The 21,699-nt window shown below is 37.5% G+C and overlaps 1 protein-coding gene across 9 annotated transcripts in view; it reads right to left on the bottom strand.

Moving 5' to 3' along the window:
• The window catches only part of CHD9 (chromodomain helicase DNA binding protein 9), a 99,469-nt gene that overhangs the window by 8,778 nt on the left and 68,992 nt on the right, over positions 1 to 21,699 (bottom strand). For 8 of the 9 annotated variants that reach the window (XM_040614950.1, XM_040614951.1, XM_040614952.1 and 5 more), the window contains 21 exons: positions 21,372 to 21,627; positions 20,336 to 20,546; positions 18,061 to 18,256; positions 17,130 to 17,297; positions 16,355 to 16,534; positions 14,713 to 14,823; positions 13,831 to 14,027; positions 12,812 to 13,011; positions 12,145 to 12,304; positions 11,119 to 11,208; positions 10,211 to 10,314; positions 9,960 to 10,077; positions 9,210 to 9,267; positions 8,842 to 8,884; positions 8,461 to 8,680; positions 8,123 to 8,325; positions 6,922 to 7,830; positions 4,517 to 4,680; positions 2,203 to 2,475; positions 1,228 to 1,396; positions 40 to 179 (listed from right to left, as the gene is read on the bottom strand). In XM_040614950.1, the coding sequence (XP_040470884.1) occupies positions 40 to 179; positions 1,228 to 1,396; positions 2,203 to 2,475; positions 4,517 to 4,680; positions 6,922 to 7,830; positions 8,123 to 8,325; positions 8,461 to 8,680; positions 8,842 to 8,884; positions 9,210 to 9,267; positions 9,960 to 10,077; positions 10,211 to 10,314; positions 11,119 to 11,208; positions 12,145 to 12,304; positions 12,812 to 13,011; positions 13,831 to 14,027; positions 14,713 to 14,823; positions 16,355 to 16,534; positions 17,130 to 17,297; positions 18,061 to 18,256; positions 20,336 to 20,546; positions 21,372 to 21,627 (4,170 nt within the window). The remainder of the gene's footprint in view (positions 1 to 39; positions 180 to 1,227; positions 1,397 to 2,202; positions 2,476 to 4,516; positions 4,681 to 6,921; positions 7,831 to 8,122; positions 8,326 to 8,460; positions 8,681 to 8,841; positions 8,885 to 9,209; positions 9,268 to 9,959; positions 10,078 to 10,210; positions 10,315 to 11,118; positions 11,209 to 12,144; positions 12,305 to 12,811; positions 13,012 to 13,830; positions 14,028 to 14,712; positions 14,824 to 16,354; positions 16,535 to 17,129; positions 17,298 to 18,060; positions 18,257 to 20,335; positions 20,547 to 21,371; positions 21,628 to 21,699) is intronic. The other variant, XM_040614954.1, reaches the window with a different exon arrangement.

Here is a 21,699-nt window from a genome sequence, read left to right as displayed (position 1 = left end):
GACCTTATTTTTTGCATACAAAAATGTAACTTTACTTACATGATTAGGCTGTTTATTTCTATTTATAAAGAGGACATCAACTCCCTCCACATTCTTCCTCCTTCCTCTTCTCTTTTTGACTGCAGGCTGACTGTCAACTATGATTCCATTGGCACTGGCTGTTAAGTGACTGGAAGTACCTAATTAATGATGTAATAAAATCAGCGTCAGATGCTTGAGCTGTTTATAACAAGAAACACGTCTGGAAATAAAATTAACTAGAATACTGCAAGTGCATTTAATTTCTACATGTAAATACTAACAGAAATTGCCTATTGTTTTATGACTGGTTTAAACACTATTAAAACCAAGACTCTGAAAGCGACTCTACTACGAAAGTTTCCTATTGCTGCCCCCTACCCACTCCAAAAAAATCTGTACAGGAGGTAGAGCTGCTAAAAACCACTGACACCACACACACACGTGAAGGCAGACATCCCTAAATAAATGTTTATAACAAGACCTTAATGCTGTGCTGCAACAAGAAAGTACAAAATGCAAGTGACAAGTAGTATTTTTTTTTTTTAAAGGAAATAGTCTCCACTTACATATGCAGTCTCAGTGAACTGCAGCCATTTAATCAGTAGCTGGCCTGAATCAAGCACCCAATTCTAATTGTTTCAAATGTTTTAATAGGAATTTTAACTCCTTGCTTTAGGCTCCTTTTTATTTGTCAGTGTACACTTACTCTTACTTTTTGTGAAAATAAGCTACGCATTTTTGGCTGCCAGCCAAAAATTGGTTCTAGATCCTCCACTGTTTCTTTGCCTGAAATGCAGGAAAGAATACGAAGAGTGCAAATTGACACAGGCATAATCCAGAACTCTTCATCTTTACTTATTAACTAGCCACATTAAGTTCCGAGTTAAACTGATTACTGTCAGGGTACAGTGATGCACTTTACAATTAGGAACACCTTCTTGTGAAGATGTTCATAATGTGTAACAGCATCATTCTAATAACATTACAATAACTGACAGAGAATATTCATGTGGTCCAAGTTCATGCCTCAACCGGTGCCCAGTTTGCTAACACACCGGGAGAGAATTCCCCCAGACTGCAGTTTAGAGCAAACAACACTGCAGACATCTCTTTCCACTGCCTATCCACATATCCACAGAGGTCAACAGAAGAACCCAGAAGATAAGATTTCATACCAACCCTTAGGCCCCCAGATATTTTACGTACCTGATTTGGGAAGTGATTTTGGAAAGTTGACAAGGCTGGTTTCTGAAGCATTCTGGAGTTCACGTAGCCGAGCCAGGTATTGCTGCTGTCCGAGTGCACCTTCCTCACTTTCAAATGGCCTTTTCTGAGACAGTCCCTGCTTCTGAAAAGTCAATTTCAAACCACCTTCCTGTTAAATAAATGCCAGGGTTAGAAGAGTCTCTTCTGAAGCAGAAATAAGTACTTCATCATCAGGATTCTCACATACAAACAGTTACTCCAGAAAAGTTGAGGAAGAATGAAAACCTTGTATTAGACCTTAAAAAAAAGTCTTGCTTCTCCTCCCTGTAAAAAACAAAATCTGAACAGAAGTTCCATAGAATTGCTTCTATGAATGTAAACTTTGATTATCTACTATCCTAACTGAAAAATCCAGACACTGAACAGGTGTCTACCTCCCTAATCCAGTCCTAAAGAAATGTCAAACCCAAATACAAGTGGAAATTTTGATGTATTTTTACATGCTACAGGTTTCAAACTACAGATAAGAAAAATGTTGGAAGCCTCCAGCCTGCACTTACTACTGTAACTCTTTAGAAGGCCATGAAATAAGAAAGTGCTTGCTGGATACAACAGGCCGAAAACATTTAGAAAAGTGCCAACCACCAGAAATACCCTTTTTTACTAACCAGATTTCTTAGAAACAGCATGAAACAGGCTGTCTGAGGAAGCTCCACAATGGCAAAATTTCAATTCAGAGAGAGAAATAACAATGATTCCTTCCAGTGGCTTACGCAAATCTGAAAACAAACAAAAAACCAACCCCCCAAAAACAAACCCAAACCCCAAACACTCAATGCCCAGAAGCAGCAGACCCAAATACCCACAAACAAGTGTGTGAAGGAAGTGAGAGTGAGAGCAGGCAGCCACTTGCAGGTAAAGCATGCCGCACACCGCAATCGCAATCAGGTCCTAGGGCAATAAAAATAAACATACGTCATTGATTTTCACTGTAAACTCCTTTTCTCGTACATGCTTCTTCACCTTTGACATCTGCGGTGACTGATCATATTCTTCTTTAACACCTGCAAGAGGGGGTGTCGGTGCAGCGGGCTCGCTGTAATCTGCAGCTGCACCGGGGCTATCCAGAAGTTTGGTTGTGTAGAAAGATGCCACCGTATTGCTGTCATAGCTCCTTCTTGCTGAAGGCCATTTACCTTTCAACACTGTTTGACAAATACTGTCAAGCCGATTAATCATAACTCGATCCTAAAAAACAGAAAGTATCTCTGTAAGAATAATGCTTACCAACACTGTACACATTACATTTAAACATTATGTTCTAATTTGAGAAAGAAAAAACAGCATTTTTCATCACTGGACTTGGACTGAAAAGATTTCCAAGTTCCTAGATTTGTACCACTTCCTTTAAGAGTTTGTGAAAGCCACCTCTGTAATTAATTTCACCACCTGTAAACAAATATGCAATCTCTCTCATCTATACAGGGTCTGGGGCCCACAACCACTTGAAACACACTATCTCACTGATTTTTAAAGGAAAGATACATGTTAACTACCAAAGTAGTATCTGAGGGTCTGGCTTTGACTCACTGGTAGCAGGTTCTGAACCTGTGAGAAGCACCATAACTTATATGACAAACGTAATTGAGAAAACTAAATCTACAGACTGTTACTCATATCTTGTTTTAGCTTTTGAAGCCATATTTTTCCTCATTCGCATTCTTTAGACACCAAACACAGATTTGACTTCACACACCTTCATGACACACAGATCTCAAGCCCCAATAAATTCAACTAAGTACAAGCAGACCCCAGAAACATTCTCTGGTAATTTCAGAGTGCTAAAATTACCTGTTCTCTAAGCAAACTTTTTTTTTTTGGTCAAGTTCAAGACTCTTCCCTGTATTTAAAAAAGTCCAATTTTGCACACTCTGAATGTAATCTGTCACAATCTGCCAAGCACCTGTGACATCAAAGTTAGGCTCCCCTTCTCAAAATGAAAATTCAAAAACTATGAAAAGTGGTATTTAGATTTAAACGCACCTTCCAGGAGCAAAGGTAAAAATAACCAAAAGCTCCTGAGGATCAGATCCTACATCTGTTTTCCCTGCTTCATCACCCATTTTGTCTCCTGCACTGCCTTCTTTTTCAGACTTTCCTCAACTGCTTGACCTTGAAAATTTTCTTCGCTACAAGCTTGTGATGTGACTCAAATTTGCAAGCCGATTTGCAACTCATGCCTGTTCCCCAGAAGATTATGAAATTATTCTTTTATTAAAATACCAGTGTTCATTGCTTTATATAGCATATGCCTAGCAAGACACTAAATACGCTAAAAAGATGCTAAAATTGCTTTAGAACTATTGCAAAAACCCAAGCATTTAAAAAATCTGTCACAAAAATTAACAGCATGTGGGTTTTCCTGCTCTTAAAAAAAGAAAAGTCATACACTACAATAAGCGTAACACTGACTATAAAAGCAAGTACATTTGTCAGACCCAGAAAATGCTGCAGTCAGTCTCATTCTCCTTATATGTCAGGAAAGAAAACTATCCAAAAATATATCACAGTTACAGTTTATGTAGTGAACAGACATCCCAGCAATTTACAATTTTTGCTTCATCTTGTTAGTTAAGCTAGTTAGCTGGAAGTGTGAGAGACTGCTCCACGGTCTTCCATGCTATGTCAGCCATAGACATTCAGATATGACTAAAGATCTTCAAAATGGTATTTCAAGCAAGATGAATTTCCAGTCACTCAGTGTTACTATCTTTTCAAAGTATGCTTTAGAATTTCACTAGTTCCCATACGGAGTCATATAGTTGAGTTTTAACATAAAAGTTGTATTACACCAGTGCTTCGGCCAGCCTACACATTCACATGACTCAGGATTCTGCAACGTACCTGAAGGAGTCCTACTACTATTGCAAAAAATTTTGTAGTATTTATCTAACTTATTTCTTGCTCTATTTGATTTTTTACATTCTTTTGTAGTACTGTAAACAATTCTTTCTCATGGACTTAAGAACATCCAAATACCTGATAAATTGTCCCATCTTCATCTTAAATACGCTTCCTTTCACCTCCTATGTGACCATCCTCCCTTTTACATACCACTGATGTATAAAATGCTGTCATCATTCTACTATAATTTACCATAAACGAAACTTCTTTTCCCAAGATTTCCCCACAACTCAGTGGTATAGGTTTAACATTTTTAATCGAGTACTAAAGTCACAGCCCACCTTCCCCTACAACTTTTGTTTTCATAGTAGTGATATAAACTTGCCTTTGGCCAGTAGGACGCAGCCAACATGTATCCACCTTGCAGGAGATAACTGGAATTTGGAGTCCCATTGTTCATCTGGAAACTGTCCTGCGTCTCATCTTGTGTTGTACTCAGAGAGGCTACACTCTCTTCATCATATGCTTTTATATGTGGGGTTCCTTCTGCTAAATAAAACCACTAAAATCATTTGATGTCACAAACAAAAGTTAAAACACTCACTGTAAGAGGTTCAGGTGAATGAAATACACAGAACAATGTTCAGAGGAAGCCCAAACACAAAGTTACACTGAAGAACTCATCCGACAGGCTTTTCAGGATGACCGCTGATCCTTCTCTAGACATGTAAATTCCACATGTATTCCCTTCACTATTTCAAGAGCTTAACATGCCATTTAGCTATTTCCAAACAGACATGCTTCAGAGTAATCTGGTAAGACAGTCCTTATTCACTTATTTCCTTTGTGAGCCAACATGCACTAAAATCTAGAAGTAAACTGAAATTAAAGGTGCCCATCTCCAGAACATGGCAAATCTATTGGGATACTACTACAAAAAAAACCACCCCATTTAATTTACTGGATGGAATGCTGGATATTTCACATCTTGAACACATGTCTGCATGAGATAATTTTTCGAAATTTTAATCACAGAGGACTTTCTCCTACTTTCCAATGTCTCCTCTGACTGTCTTACACTTCTCATTATTATTTTACTTTTGCTTCCATCCAGACAACAATGTAAACTTTATTATGACATGGGGAAATAGTCTGAAACTAAAGAAAAACCAACAGAAAACCACCAAACCCCAGAACAAACAAACAAAACCACCCCACTCCCCACCCCCCAAAAAAAAAAACCCGAACAAAAAAGTCAACACCAAAACCATAAAACCAAAAAGGTGCTGCCCGAAAAGGTAAACACTACACCAGCACAGCGAGTATGAGGGACAATCGTACAGAACTCCAATTTGTCCTTAACAATCGGTGTTTATCAAGTCATCTGATATAATTTAACTCTCCCTTTAAAAGACTATTCAAATGGGAAAAAATATGCCAAAGGTTCACATTAACTGCACAACATATGAAATAAAACCTGGGCTTAAAATTAATATACAGAAAAGGCTAAGTGTTTTGCGGCATTTACCCATCTCTTCAACACCAACTCAGTAAAACAGCCACAAAAAGAAAGACTGAGTGATTTATGAGATTTTGCAATCTGAGCATGGCACTAATACTTGCCTGATCAGACTCAGCTGGCAGAAATAAAGCCTAATATTTGGACTTGTAGCACATGTTATAATAGCCACTGTTTAGATCTAAATATTTACGCCATATCAGCATTCCTTTTCTCTCACTGTTTTAATGTTTGCATACAGCTGTTTCCCTCTGAAAATGTCCTTCCACTGCTACAGGCAGCAGCATCTTAATCATTTTGTTTAAGTGGTGTTTTTACTTGCCCAGTAATCATTTCCCAGCATATTAAACCCTATGGTTTCTATTTGCCATTTCCACAGACAAGAGAATTTATCTGATCAACACAGTGCCTCTTCCCCTGAGGTACTGGGAAAAAAATAGGTTTTTCACTTGTGCTGTAACCCCACTGCCTAACTTCATCCTCCTCCTTTTCTTACTACCATTTGTTTTCACACAGTAAAGAAATCTTTTCGCATTTTGAGTTTCAATGGGGCAAGAGTAGGGGACGTTTCATAGTATCAATAAACAACATATTAAATAAAGATCGACTGGCTTCGTAAAAATTTTACATCACTTCACTAATCAGAGGATTCTGCTTCTACTTCAAAGCTTTCAAAAGTGTCTCTTTTATTTAGTCCTATGCTCCAGAATTGCCTCAGTGTTTTCTAAGCAGGTACATACTATAAAGTGTTTGAAAATTTCCCGTGCAAGTACACTGCTTGGCCACCTCCAATTTATAAGAAAAAGCCATCTGCATTACCCCATGGCTTGGACAGAAGGAAGCTTGCAGATCTTGTGAAAGCACAGTGAGGAAGCTACAGTGACAGGTGAGCAAGAGTAGAAAAAAACAAACAGAGAAACCAGAAGAATCTCTGTATTTTGGAAGAAAAAGAAACAGTAGTAGGGAATGCACACAGAGCACATATATCCAGGGAACATTAGCTATTCAACTCTCCTCCCACGCATGAACCACACGCACAGTAGGCTTGCTCACGGAACTGGTCAACAAATTTTAAGTACCTCATCCAAGGCACTGATATGAAGGAAACAAAATGCTGTATCCCTGAAATTCTTCCAACTCACTTGAAGAATCAAGCAAATGTGTTTAATTACTTATGCTGGATTTAATACCCTTTTTAAAGACATTTTTCCATTAAGAATGAACTTTTTCAGTTTAAAAGTTACACTACAGAAACAAGACTACACACATACCACGTTTTTGTGCCTCCTCTTCATCGCTATCACTCTCTTCAGACGATGATGACGACGACGATGACGATGATGATGATGATGAGGAGGAGGAGGAAGATGCTGAAGAACAAGATGAAGATGATGAAGAGCTAGAGCCTGACCGAGAGTGTGAACAAGATGAGGAAGATGAAGAGGATGAAGAAGATGACCTGGAAGAACAGGATGATCTATCTGAGTCAGAGTCTGAGTCCGAGCTAGAGTCAGATCCCCTTTTGCTGACTCTCTGTTTTTTGGAAGCTGGGTTTGGAGTTAGAGGCTCTGTCCTTGCTGCCACCATGCGCCTGTCTGTGTCAGTCTTCACGTTAGGTTTGTGGTCTGCATTTTGTATTGGTGTGCCATTTTTTGGACTCAGAGGTTCAGATTTCATTATTGTCTGTGTCTCCTCTGTAGACATAGATTCCTCTTCAGAAGACTGAGGGTCCTCTTTCAGATTTTCATTTTTAGTTTTCATGTCCTCAAAAACATTCACTTTAGCATCTGACAATCTTGACTGAGGTGTAAGAGGAGAAGCAGATAATGCCATCTGGTACTGATGCAAGAGTGGAGTAGAAGTCCTTGAGAGTGCCACTTTGTTTTGATTATAGTTCCTCTGCGCAGACATAAATGAGAGTTCAGGATCACGAAGAATATGATAATCTGTCCTGCTAACTCCATGCTTAGCAGCTCCAATAAGTAAATCCCTGTCATGCGTCCCACACTCCCACCAAACAGGTAAGTCTGGGTTCGGCTGGCACAGTTTTAGACGTTCAAACAACTGTGGGTGTCTAAGAGCCTGTTCTCTCACTTTCCTTAGGAGCTCAATGCGGTACAAAGTCCGAGAAGCACGCTCCTCTGTAATCGGCTGGATAAAAATGTTTGGGTCTACAAGTTCTGTATTAAAAACAAAACAGAGATAAGAATCTGGCAAAAAAACCCCAACAAAAAACCCTCACTGCAAAGCAATACTAGAAATAGATGGCTTTAATCAGTTAATGCATGTCTCCCCATTACAAACTTTCAATTTTACACTTAGGATGTTTCCTTATTTCCTTGCGTCATGTCTGTCCGCCCCCCGCACCCCCCTTATTGTTTTTTGGAACACATGAAAAAAAATACTTTCTCAAGACAAGCACTGGCAACAGAAATTACAGATAAAACTAGAAGTAAAACCATTTACACCCACCTTCTTTTGAGGGGAGACGACAGACTCTCCGGCACATTGACATAAACGCATACAGGTACTTCTCTAAGCTCTCATCAGTTTTCTTATGTAGTCGAGCCATTGCCCTGAATTTGGTCCAATCAAACCGTCCCCTTTCAGGATCAAACACCACTCCAAATGTGGATACAACTCTGTAAAAGTCAGCTTCTTCTCTTCTCGTCCATCTTGATCAACAAGTAAAAAAAAATGGAAATGCTGTCACTTTCCTCACTATTTCATGCAGCTAGCCATTATTATTTCTTCAGTATTTTTTATATAAGGACATTGATCAAAAATGTCTATTTGCATGCTGCACGTACCTTTGCTGTCTTTCAATCTTAGCAGCCATCTTTGGATTCAGAGCAGCTTCTTCATACGGAGGCTGCATCATACTAGTTTGTATTGGGAACGCTGGCTGGATCTGCTGGGCCTGCCTATTTTTACTTGTTCGTTGATATGCTGTTATTAGGCGGCGAAGACGTGTTGTTAAGGCAGACTGAGTGGGCCAATAGATTTTGTCACCTTCCATCATTTGTCCGTCTGTATTAAAACAAAGTTACAGGGCAAAGAAAGAAATTAACCATTGCTGGTGCCCTACGGTTCTACACTACGCAATCTATATACATTTTAGCTGAGTCAGGAGAATTGGAACAACTCGAAATAGAATGAATTAGCTTGGATTTAAAGTTTTCTGTATTTACCTCCATCTGCTATTACTAGATCACCTGGCGATGAAACATCATCCTGTAGAGAAATGAAAGTGAAGCAAAATTTAAAAAGTAGCCCGCTCCACAAGATTTAGGTTAAGCCTGCATCTTGCAGGCAATTTTTAAGTATGACAAAGGAACAAAGTAACATATATTTTAGACCAATGGCTAACAAGGCGCACAAAAGATTTAGACAAAAATTCCTTCCCATTCCCCCTTACTCACACAACTGCAGAAACACATGGAATAAGTTCTATCAGTTTAGAGAAACATAGAAAAATGAAGTAATTTGCGTAACAAAAAGGTGGAAGTATTACATCCTAGGTGTGTTAAAAGGAGCTATTAACAGTTGCCTACTATACCTCTATGTCATCTTTAAACATTGCTGGTGCTGGTTTATATTCTGGATCTTCTACATCCCTGTTAAAATTTCAACACAAAAGAACCCATCTTAGTAATATTTTAAAGTCCTTACATTCATTTCAATAAACCAAAACTCATTTAAATTTAGATAGATATATTGTATTTCATTTTCTATTTGAAATGAGGGAAATATTTCATGGCAGCTTTGGTTTGAATACTGCCCCCCCCTCCCCCCACCCCAATTCATTCTCTCATTAAAAGATGCTCTTTATGACACAGCTGCTAACCTCACTGATGAAGCAATGAATAAAAGCTGCTCTCCCTTTCAGCAGTTATCAGTGATATTCAAATCGATCTGCTGGGGTCACCACTGCTTAGGTACGCGAGACTAATACACTAAGCTGACCGACCTGAAATAAAGTTAAATAGGTCTGTAGTACTCCGCCTCTGAAGGCTTTTGCACTTCAGTGCCTAAGTAATATTTCTGATACAGCAATACAAGGTGAAAGTTCTTGTTAACAAGCTGCTGCCTTTTTCCTTTAACTGTGAAATCCAAAACTTCAACGGTTCTGTTACACTGTTCCTAACTCTCTTCCACTCTGTGGGAGTAAAATCAAAGTAGTATTCTTCACAATGACATCAAACTAGTAGAAAAACTAGTTGAGAAGACAATAAAGGACAACATACAAATTCAGTCTTGTTTACTTTAAGGCTAAGAAACATTCGTGCCCACTTTTAAGTGCTCATACCCATCCATGTAATCATTTGCTCTCTGTTCAGCAGCAACTGCTTTTTCATCTGGCTTGCCAACCCTCTCCAAGAAGCACAGCGCTGGGTCTGCTCTGATAGTGTTGTATTTTTCATAACCTATAAAGGAAAAAAAAACAAGAAGTGGCATAAACTCAACTTTCAGAGTAAGCTATTAAAAAAAAAAATCGAGTGTAGGGTTTTTATATTGAGGGGTGGGGAACATACATATGCAGTCAACCATATTACTCACCATGTTTAAAAACTCCAATTAGAAGGGATTTATCTGCATCTGCATCCCACCACTCAGCAGGAACTTCAGAATGATCTGGCTCAGGGACCCAAACATCAATTTCACTAAGGGAAAATCACCAACAGCACACCAACATCAATAATATTCAGAGGAAGAAATAAATTTTTGTTTTCTTTTTGTACAGTTGTACTTTATGTGGGTTTTGTAAACTTCTCTCTTCCAAGTACACATATACAAAAGCAGCAATACAAAACACCCAGACAGCTTGGTATTTTGCATTTGACAGAGACCAGCAACAGGGAAAGAATACGAAAGCAGTACTAGCATAGAACATTCTTCCCCTCTCAGTAAACTGCCAACTGCTAGCGGTTTGTGATTGCAAAACTTAGCAAACCAAAGATTATCTGCTTTTGTGTTTAACAGCACTAGATGCACTGCTCTTCCACAACTGTTTATAACACTTTCTGAATCAAATTAAAACTTTCTATCCATCAGAAGCTCCTGCAGCAGTGAATTTCCAAATGGCAATACCACCATTATAAAAAAAAAGTAATTTAAAAAATGGAATATGCAGCACATTAACCAAAACTGTGCACAAAGAGGCAGGGAAAACCTGCCAACTGGAACGCAAAGTATATAATTCTATCTTTCACTTGCTTTTTCAGACTACTTGATTTAAATAGTTGTTACTTTATATAGCTAGACTCATAAACAGGAATCAGGACTTCCTCATGTCAAGTCAATCCAAAGTGCCTAGCAGAAAGTACACAAAAACATTTTTCTCACAGCATAATTATAAAAATAACTGGTTTTAATATCTCTTTTTTTAGGTCTAGGAAGATTTCTGAACTTTCATTTAACAGTTTACGTTTAAAATAAACAAGGTAAAAAACCTCTCTATAGTTCACCTGGCATCAATTCCGTCAAACACCTTTTGGAATTCATTACCAATGACTTCTTGTTTTAAGTAATACAGCATTCTTACTCGAAGCAAGACTCTAAACAAAAAGAAAAAAAAGAAATACAAGTATTAGCACTCAAAGTTTTCAATAGTTGCATGTGGGTTTGTCTTTTGTAGTATCACAAAGCTTTCACATCATTTTCCCAAAACATATTTCCTTCAGTTATAAGAGGAGAACCTCCAGTTCAGGTCACCTTTTTATTGCAATCACTTTTACAAATTGTTTCATTGCAAAAATTTTTTCAAATCCAAGACACAGACCAAGGCCAGCAGAACACTCCTCCCTAGCTTCATAAAACACTGCTAAGAACAAACTGCTACTCCCCATTTCCTACTTGGAAGCTTCCCTTAGAATGAATCGAGCGGGCTGACAATGAACACTTTCCCCTTTCCATTCCTTCCCACTTAGCATTTGGTGCACGACCCCAATGGCTTCTCCATGCTTTATCTCAATTCTTGACTATAGCTGTATCAAGTTTTCAAAGAGAATATAACAAGTTTTGCTATTGAAAAATATTTCATGGAAACCAAGCTCATTCATGGCTACCAGTGAGCTTTCAACAAACTAGCAGCTCAGATTCTCAGAAGCCTAGAAAGTGCGCCAGGTAAACAGCATGTTAAGACAGAGGGGCAACTACTTTAGTGCTTTCAGTTCCTTTGCGAAGTTATTAAAGAGCTGGCTGCTACAAGGCTCCCCAAACATGCTAGTAACATCTCTCACTCTTTCTCTGTCCAGACACAAACACTGTTGCTTTCAAAATAACAACAGAATTATTTTAAATGTGAAATACTCTGTCCACCTCGTCCACCTCCTGATACCCTGCAATCTATTTATTCTAAACAAGATAACACCATTAAAACTTGTTCCTTCATGGGGCGACAGTATTTGTAAGTCTAAGACAACGAGGAATCAGAAGAAAGAAGTATCTTTACACAAACATTGAAAGACATTCACACTTCAGCTACCGCTTACTTGTTGCAATGGTGTTTTATGTGCTTTTTGTATCCTTCATCTTGTAACAGATGTTCCGGGTTGTACTTTCGAAGCCATTCCGCTTTGTGTATATCAAAAGTGCTAGCCTGGGTCTTCACTTTTTTTCCTTTTCTTCCTCTGGGCACAGGGGCTGATAAGCCTATATAATTTAAAATATATTACAGTAACAGCAATAGGGAGGTATAGATCTCCACGATACTTATAGTTCCTATAGCCTATACCAGTGTTGTGACCTGCAGTGCAGAAAAAAAATGCTAGCACCACAGCCGCTGGATCTGAGGTTTTTTTCTCTTTTGTCTCTTAGAGCACCTCTAGAGTACATTTTACCAGCTAAGGACAAAGCAGGAGATGGGGGGGAAATAAAGTAGTGTGTGTTGTCACCTACTACGGAACACAATAGGTTCTTACAAACTGAAATGAAAAGAAAGCTTACACAGAGTATACCAATGCATTTGGGTAAGCCATCCAATACAAAGAAAAGCAGAAAAAAATGTTTCTTTTCCCATCAACTGAATTGCTATCTGAAATAAGTTCCATTTATTTTAGAGTAAGACTCATTCAGAGAGAATTTTTAGCTGTTTTCATCCCAGTACCACATGTGTATGTTTATAAATCTATTTAACTGCAGAAACACGTAACGCCTTACCAAGGTGATTCTGTAACTCTCGTGTCTGCCCATCCTCTGTTGGGGTAATAAGATCCCATATAAAACTTTTTATTTTCTCATCCCCTCTGTAGTGAACAAGACAATAAGCTAATAGAGCTCGGCAAATTATCTCCACATCCTGTTCGTTCAATTGTCTCTTGAAGCGACCGTGTGATAAAATTTCTCTCCATCGGCCCCACCTAGTCCAAAGCGAAACACAAATCAGCACTTAGAAGTGAAACACTTGGGTAGCCTGTCGGTTTCTGTTATACAAGGGAACTTCTCTGTGAAATATTTAGAATTCCAATTTTTTCCTTCAGCTTATGTTAAGGAGTAGGAACATGAAAGTAACATTTGCAACAGAATTCCACCTATTTAAAATGAGAGTTTTAAACAAAACCTGCCTGTTGTAAGAAAAAAAAAAAAAAAACCCACAAAAACCAAACCCCGCATGATTGTTCAAGCTTCTAAGACACAAAACTGACAGGAACTCATACTGATAAGCACACAGTCATTTATCTTATAAGGTGGGCAGAGAAATCCTAAGATTTTTACTTCCAAACCAACATACCTGATTTAAGTATGCTTAAAATAACTGCTTAGATTTTTCAGTTCCTGTTTGCACCTCATCGAAGCGCAAGACGTTTTGCAATTATGAACATCAAGTCACCTACCAAGCCTTTATATCACATGTTTATTTGAAGTTTTGAGACTGCCTGCAGCACTTAGGGTAACAATTTTGAGAGACTACTGTAATGCCCTTGTTAAATGCCAGTCTCCCTTAAAGAAAGGTTTTCACCTCTCCCCTCTCAAGTGTTTCTTCAATTGCAAGTTGTTAGAAAAATTTATACAGGGTGCACGATAAATTCATGTACATTCATCTTCTAATAAAATTCTATATACACACACCATGTTATTGCCAATATAGCTAAAAGTTATTCCATAAATATAATTTAATACATAAAAAAGTAAGTGTTTTGTAACAAACTTCCTAGAATCAAGAAGGATGTATACAATACCCATAGACCAGTAAGTTTTTTTCCACCCGAAAGCACTCGGTTCTTCCATATCCATTGGAGCGGTCACAAGGTCTGCGGAGTTTTGGTTTATCGTCACCCTCGCTCTCCACTTCAGACAACTCGGCCAGCTCATCTTTTGTAGCACTAAAGGGCCGTGTTTGTTTCCTAATTCTTGGAGTATCAATAACCAGGCTGTTCTGCAAAATTTCAAACAAATCAGAGAAACAGTTGATAAATTTTTCTTAAATTAGACTGCTTCAGCACAGAAACCACAATTTCTGTCTAATGTCATTAATAGGTTTTTGTAAAGACATCACCGTAAACATCCATAAAGGAAGTAAAACATGGTATTTAAGGCAACAAAAAATGGGTTTCATACCATGACGCTAGTACAGTAGTTACAAATGGTATCGAATACCTCATCTGAGCTGAGTATTTACACAGACTACGCTGCAGTCTCTCCGAGTAAAAAAGGAGTACTAAAACCTTTTTAGAAATGAACGCCATGAATGTCTTCAAGCACAGGGGACAACTTCCAGCATTATAAAATTGATACCATTCTTAGTCAGCTATATTGCAGCTTCCAGCCCAGGATTTACAGACAGAGAAACAGGGCAATCAGAACAATTACACACTTTCAACCGTTTCCAGGTCTTCGACAAATATCAAAGACCCCCAAACTCTTTTGGGACAGCAGGGAGCTAAGGAGTACTAAAGCTAACAGCAGGCTGATTACTCATGCACAAACTAACCAGCACAAAAAGCCTGATTTGTTGAAATATTCATCCAAAAAAGCACCAGAAATCCTAGACCTGCCATTTCAGAATTAAACGGCAAGCACATACTTGAAAAAACATGCATTAAAAAAAGAGAAGTACTTACTCTACCACTGAGAGCATCTATATCTATTTCTGCTTTTTTGGCCCATTTCTGCCAGAAGTTGGGATCATCTAGTGAAATATCAGTCCTGTTTCCAGATGCAACAAAACTAGCCTGTAATAAATAAAACAAAATATTACCATCATCATATATCAAAAGCTTCTAGAGTTTGAATGTCTCAGTGCTGTGAAGCCTGCATAACCTTATTTAATCAAAAATCTCCCCAGCAGCTGTTAAGACTTTAGAAGTTACAGTGCAAAGCAACTCAAAAGTTCTCCTCCCACTTCATTTTTTTAAGATCAGATCCATAATATATCAAAAAAATCTAATGAACTTTTATGCCCTATCAGGAGAGAAGAACACTAAGCAGCAAGATTCTTTGGCTTCTAAGTCTGAATCTAAATTACTTGAATAGGAGAAAATAGAATCTTTTGAAGCGGCTTATCAGCATTTGGGGATTTCATCTCATGCAAAAGCACTCGCTTGAGGGAAATTTCAAAGGAGTGTGTAAACTACCAACAATCAAAGCTTGAGAGCATGGAATAAGCTTAATTTCAGACGGCATTTAAAAAACCCTGATACACTGCTTTTGGGAATAGTGTAAGTGCGTACAAAAACTTCTTACTCCTCCGATAAAAAAAACAGTGATGATGACCTTTAAAAGTCTATTTCTTATTTAAACCACAATCAGCAAGATGAGGGCCTAAATTAATGTATAATGAAGTAATATTTATGAATATTATTTAAAATATAATAATATACATTTATATTAAGATTTTCCTTTTTCTTTACCTTTTTTTAATTGTCACAACTGCATTCGTAAAGTACCCATGTTCCAAGCTCAGTTATACTGCTTGATGTTTAAAAAAATAATTACGAATCAATTTTTTAATTTATCTGAATTGCTATTTGTTCAGATTCATATTTGCACATACTTTGAAAATTAAGGAGTCCAAATGTTTTTGTTCTGTTCACCCAATTTTCCAGCACAGCTTTTTGGCTGCTATGATATTACTGTTTATCTCTTACCCTCCAAAACTTAAGAGCACATCGGTCTAATATTATTCTACACTATTACTCCTAAGACCTTACACTAATCTCAGCACCTCTCCATGTATGTATATATACACACACACATACACTCCACCCCCTGCTATTTTAGGAACTTTCTTATTTTGCTTTTCAAACTCTTACCAAAAAGCTCAAAGTTCAAACTATAACCTATGCGTAGGCATTTTCAGAGTAAGCCTGACAATTTTTAATCTGTCTTACATAAATCTTCCCCTACCTCTAATATATCTGAATATAAAGGGTCTACAAACAAAGCTGTTTTAATGTTCTTGGTTAATGCAGTCCATTGTATGGCCTTTTCTAAAGCAGCACACACCTATCACTCATCTTTCCTCAAGCATGCTCTTTGCATCTGGCTTTTACACAATCTGTACATGCAGATCTGATTTTGCTATGTGCATGTTAATATAAACAGATGTAAGAACCTCAAAATGTACTTAACATACATACACATTAAACAAAAGTAAACGTAACTTAAAAAAAACAAAAACAAAAACAAAAATGCATAAGCTTTACAACATTCAATTACATTCACAGCTCTATACTGTCAAAGAACAACTTGCTGCTTCTGCACCTTGGCAAATGTGGAGCCCCTTCCTTCAGATTCAATTGTGATAGTTTTAGTACGACGCTGCAAAATTTGGTCAATGTCTTCCTCACAGAATTTAGAGCCTTCATCTTCTTCATCCATAATGGCACCATATGCACCTCTTCGAAGCAAGTCTTCTATTTCTTTTTTTGAGAGTTGCTGGATCTGAGTCAATAAAATAGGTTTCAGACATATAAGAAAATAAATCCACAAAGTCTTTTTTGTTTCTCTTTCCCTTTCCAATGTTTCTGCAACCTGTGCTTTATAATTAATAAGCTTAAAATCTAGATTATTAAAAGCTAAGAGAAAAGTCTAGTTGACCGTCAAAGTAATTTGTTACATGGTTACAGTAAACATTTTTACAAGTATGGGTGTTTGGTTTTTTTTTTTTTTGGCTGTTCTCAACACTAAAATGAACACAGCTTAAAAAATTTACCTGTTAATAACAGACGTAAATCTCGCCTTATATTAGAGTAACACATGATATTAATATGAGAAGATACAAGGAAACAAAGGTAAACTTTACTCATTGTTTTAACTTTGACATTAACTACCTTGGACCTTAAACAGGCAAGAAACAAGTGAAAGATTTATCAGAGCAACTGACTACATTTAAAATTATGTCAACTATATTGTTAGTCCACAAGTAAATCATAAGAGATGCAAACAACAGAAAAATGGCAGCTTCTGTAATTTAAAATAGTTCCCACACAATTACAAGAGGAAAAGGAAAGATATTTCAAGAAATAAGTCTACATACGCCACCGACACTGTTTTCTCTTCCACTCATACTCTGTAAGACAGCCTTATCCAGTCCCAGTTTCAGACTTGCTCTGTCAAACATCTCTCTCTCGTAGGAGTTTCGCGTTATCAGCCTGTAAACCTTCACTGCCTTGTTCTGACCAATCCTGTGACAACGGGCTTGAGCCTTTTGGAGAAAGGGAGAACAGCAATAAGAACTTCGACTTATCTAGGAGAGAGATACTATTCTTTCAAGAAAGTATTTCTGCGGTAGCGCAATCTGAAAAACCACCATATGAATTCAAAAGGAAGTCAAGTCATATTTAAGTCAACAGAAGCTATCAGGCATTCCACATTGCGAACAGTTTTCTAAAAACAGTATAGTAAGTCACGTACAGATGAATGACCTGTGCTGAACGCTACTGAACGGTATTTCTCTCGCAGCAACACTCAATACAAACACATGCTAGCTTGTAAGTTATCTGCTCTCCAGACACAAATGGTGAAGTAGTTGTGACTAGGACAAATTCCTGCATTTGATTAAATCACCGTTTCTTAATACATATTAATCCTTTTCTATAATCTTACGTATTAGCTAAACAGCTCCATTTCGATAAACTGTTAGTCACTATATGCAAAATCTAACCCCTGCTTTCATAGCGCATTCAAAATCTTCAGGGTTTTATCAACTCACTGACTTAGTTTTCCTGTGTTGTGCTTTTATAATGTAACAACTGTGAAAGAGAAAGTTAGAACCCAACCAAACCCAGATGACCTCTCCTATCCAAGTAGAAGGTATTCATCAAAAACCATTACATAGCTGCCTTAAGAAAAGCTGAACATTTTAAAACCATGCATGTTCAGAACACAAGACAATATTCAAAGTGACCAAATTTATATCAACCAGGTTTTCCTTCTTAGGCCCCACTATTAAGCTCAAAGGAACTTACCTGCAGATCATTTTGAGGATTCCAGTCAGAATCAAAAATTATGCATGTATCTGCTGCAGTCAAATTAATGCCCAAACCACCAGCTCTGGTGCACAGAAGGAAGACAAAGCGATCGGAATCTGGTTTGCTGAACCGGTCTATTGCAGCTTGTCTGAGATTCCCTCGTACTCGCCCATCAATTCGTTCATATAAGTATCTGGAAATTGTCACAGATAAACACACATAAATAATTCTTTTTTTCTTTTTTTTTTTTGTAAAGAGGGATTAGAACAGCTCTGCTTGCATGTTTATTCTTTACAGTGAATAAAAGTGATACAAGCTAGCTTTGATTATCAGTGGATAACATAACCAGGAATCATGACAGAACTTGCACATCTGTAGCATTAATACACATCAAGAAGTCCCAACACCAGCATTTTAAGACAAGTGCTTCTGAACTTGGTCCATTAAAGCAAGCACCTGATTAAACGTACCAGGAAACACGTATGACCCTGACACTTAGTTGCATTAAGACATGCCATAACCTTAAAGTCACATGCCATCGTGCTTGGATCGCTGCCTAAAGGTCACAGAAGCAGGACAGTGTACTTCTGTGTTATATACCAAATTGTCTGAATGTGTTCAGGGGTAATCAAGTAACCAGCAGAAAGCAGTACTTAGTGAGCTGTCACTGGACAAACTGCATATTGATTCTGTCAAGATTAAGAGAAATGGAACAAAAATGACATGACAGCACCTCTAACAGTCTATTGAGGCATCAATGAATACAGGGCTTCCTTAACTGAAACCAGCAAATTTAAAAGCCTGAAGTAAAACTGTCATTTCGGTTACCTTTGATAACTACAAAGACGCCTATGAAACTTCTGACTTCAAGTGAAATGCTTAAAAAGGGAACAGATACTTTTGTACATTGTAAATGGAGTAAGATGCTGAACATGTACCTACTAGCCAAAAAGCCTCACAACAGTTTTTCTTCTAATCAGCAATAAAATGTCACAGCAGACAATCCACAGGACCACAGGCATTTTGGCAGGCAGCCATCTCCTACAGCCATGAATTCTCCTAAGTATTAAGTCCAATCACATGTGCACTCTAACATTTCTAATCAAATAGTAGCATAGACCAAATTTCAGCTTCTATAGATTTCAGAAAATTCTACCTGTAGATATGATGCAGTGGTCTACGTGTGGTACAACATTATAGAATAAGGAGTACATTCCATACTGGATTATCAAGTCCTACTACAAAGTTAAAATTAGTCTATTAAAACAAAACATATAAACTGTTGAGCTCTTGGTTCAAATTGATAGCTTTGCGAAACAAAGCACATCGAAACACGGAAGTCATATAAAATTATCACAGAAAGAGGTATTATGCTCTACTAACAATTTTCAATATACATTTCATTATCTATTGCAGGAAGGCTTGACATTTTTACTATTGTTTTTACATGTTAACTCCATATTGCTATGTAGTTCAGGGCTAGATATACAGTATGTACATTCCAATAAATCAACTACTAAAACCACCGGAACCATGTTTTTTTTATAGTTTTTCAGGTTGAAAGACTACTGATTGTAACCAAGTTTAAGGTTAGATTTTATGGGCTACGGCTTTACACACAGTATTTATTCACGTGCTTAAATAAGCTCTCCGTTTCCGTGGAGTCAACAGTATAATCAAAGGGTAATATTACGTGTGACAGCAAGAGCCAATCTAAGGAGCTGCTTTATGGCTGGCAGTTCAGTTCTGCTGCAAAATTCAAAGCAGTAATAATTCAGGAAAGATAGGAAGCACATTTTTATTTTTACATTACCAAAAAATAAACCTCCAGTCGTTTACCACTTTGTATTTATATTCTGCTCGGATTAAGGAGCTGCATTACCCCTGTCTGCTCCGAGTTGAACAGATGTAAATAAAGAACATGCTCTATGCTTCCCAGAGTTTTGATCAGCAATGCAAGATTGAAGTTACTTGGTTTCTGACAGGCAAGTATAAAAAGTACATACATACAAGAATGCAATAGAAGAAGCATCAAACTCAAGGCATGTGGTTTACTCAACCACCTCTCTTTAGTTGCTCTCTGAAGTTTTTCATTTGTTGGTGAATAAATGATAAGCCATCACACAACACAGCAAGTCACACAGTGATTAGCAAAAAAAAAAAAAGTAAATCCTCTCTTTGGTATGTTGTAATCATTAATCCTGCACTAACATTCAAAGACATGCCTACTGAGAACCATGTACTATCGGAGGCAGAATATGCAGTATCTTACCTTTTATGTATAAGGTAATCCTCCAAAATATCAAGGCAGCGCACCATTTGAGAGAAGATAAGGACCTTGTGGCCTCCTGCTTTCATTTTTGGAAGAAGTTTATCAATAAGAACCAATTTACCAGCAGACTGGATCATTGCTTGCAGATGGAAGTCAGGCGCACTTGGGCTGTAAGTTTCTTTAAACTCTCCAAGGATCTTCTCTTCAGCACCTGGCAAAGAATGTATTTCTGTACCTATAGGTCTATCTACGCAACACCTCCAGACACATACAAGACTAAGTTACTAAAACCAGTGCCTAGACACTAAATATCCCCCCTTAACCACTGCTGGAGACAGAACTGAATGCTGGATGGATATAAAGTCTAGCAAGAACACTTCTTACTATGATCTCTGAAAACAAGTTTTTTAGCAGAACACCACAGAAAAAAACACCTAGAATGAGCAGAACCCCCGCCCCCACCCCCAGAATTGAAACCCCAAAAATACTTATTCTCAAGTGTTGTTTAACTAAAACAACTAAAAAACTCTTGAGTCCTTTTGTGTCTGTTACTTTAAATGGGTTGTACAGTCTTAAAAACAGTGTTTTGAAAGCCTTTTCTGAAAGTCCCACTACAACTGAAATCATCGCAAAAACTTTACGAGCTTAAAGGGTATTTTCTTGCAAGCAGGAAAAAACATCCAAGTTAGTTATAGCTAAGTGAGAAAAGCAACGAAGAATGACACAGACCATATCACTTGCAAAAAGCATTAATTTAAAAAGTTAGCTCTAGAAGTTTTTCATACTGCTTTTAAAGAGATCTAACGTTTCCATGAGGTAATTGCTTCTGAACATCCTGTGAAATCCTACAAAACAACGATTTCATGCTTCAGGCCGCAAATATGCAACTGCCTCACAACTCTGCCTTACATCTATCCAAAAAATGCTTCCACCTAATCTGATCCCTGGAAAGTCTGATGAAAAGTTACATATTTTAAATAAAAGTACAGAAGTAGTTAAAAAGTAGTACAAGAATCAGTCTTTATAAGTTATTTACCTTTGATGAGATAAGGGTGATTACAACACTTCCTGAGTTCCATCATAGTGTTAACCAGATTGGGTACATTTGCTTGCCCTGCTCCTTTGGATAAGAAAGCAAAATTTTTCTCCAAAATTGCTCGATAATATTTCTTCTGAATATTAGTTAGTTCTACTTCAATTATAGTTTCCTCCTTAGGAGCCAGCTTTTTTTCTACATCTTCCTTTAATCGTCTGAGCATCATGGGTTTCAGGATAGCTTGTAGTTTCTGAACCTAAATGAAACACAACAGTTTGTTGCAACATGAAAAATTAATAGTGTAGTTTATTTAAAAATTTTTGAACGC

Source organism: Falco naumanni, chromosome 15, assembly GCF_017639655.2.
Source record: "Falco naumanni isolate bFalNau1 chromosome 15, bFalNau1.pat, whole genome shotgun sequence".
Taxonomy (NCBI): Eukaryota; Metazoa; Chordata; class Aves; order Falconiformes; family Falconidae; genus Falco; species Falco naumanni.
Note: the sequence above shows the minus strand (reverse complement) of the source record. Positions and strands in the feature narration are given on the sequence as shown.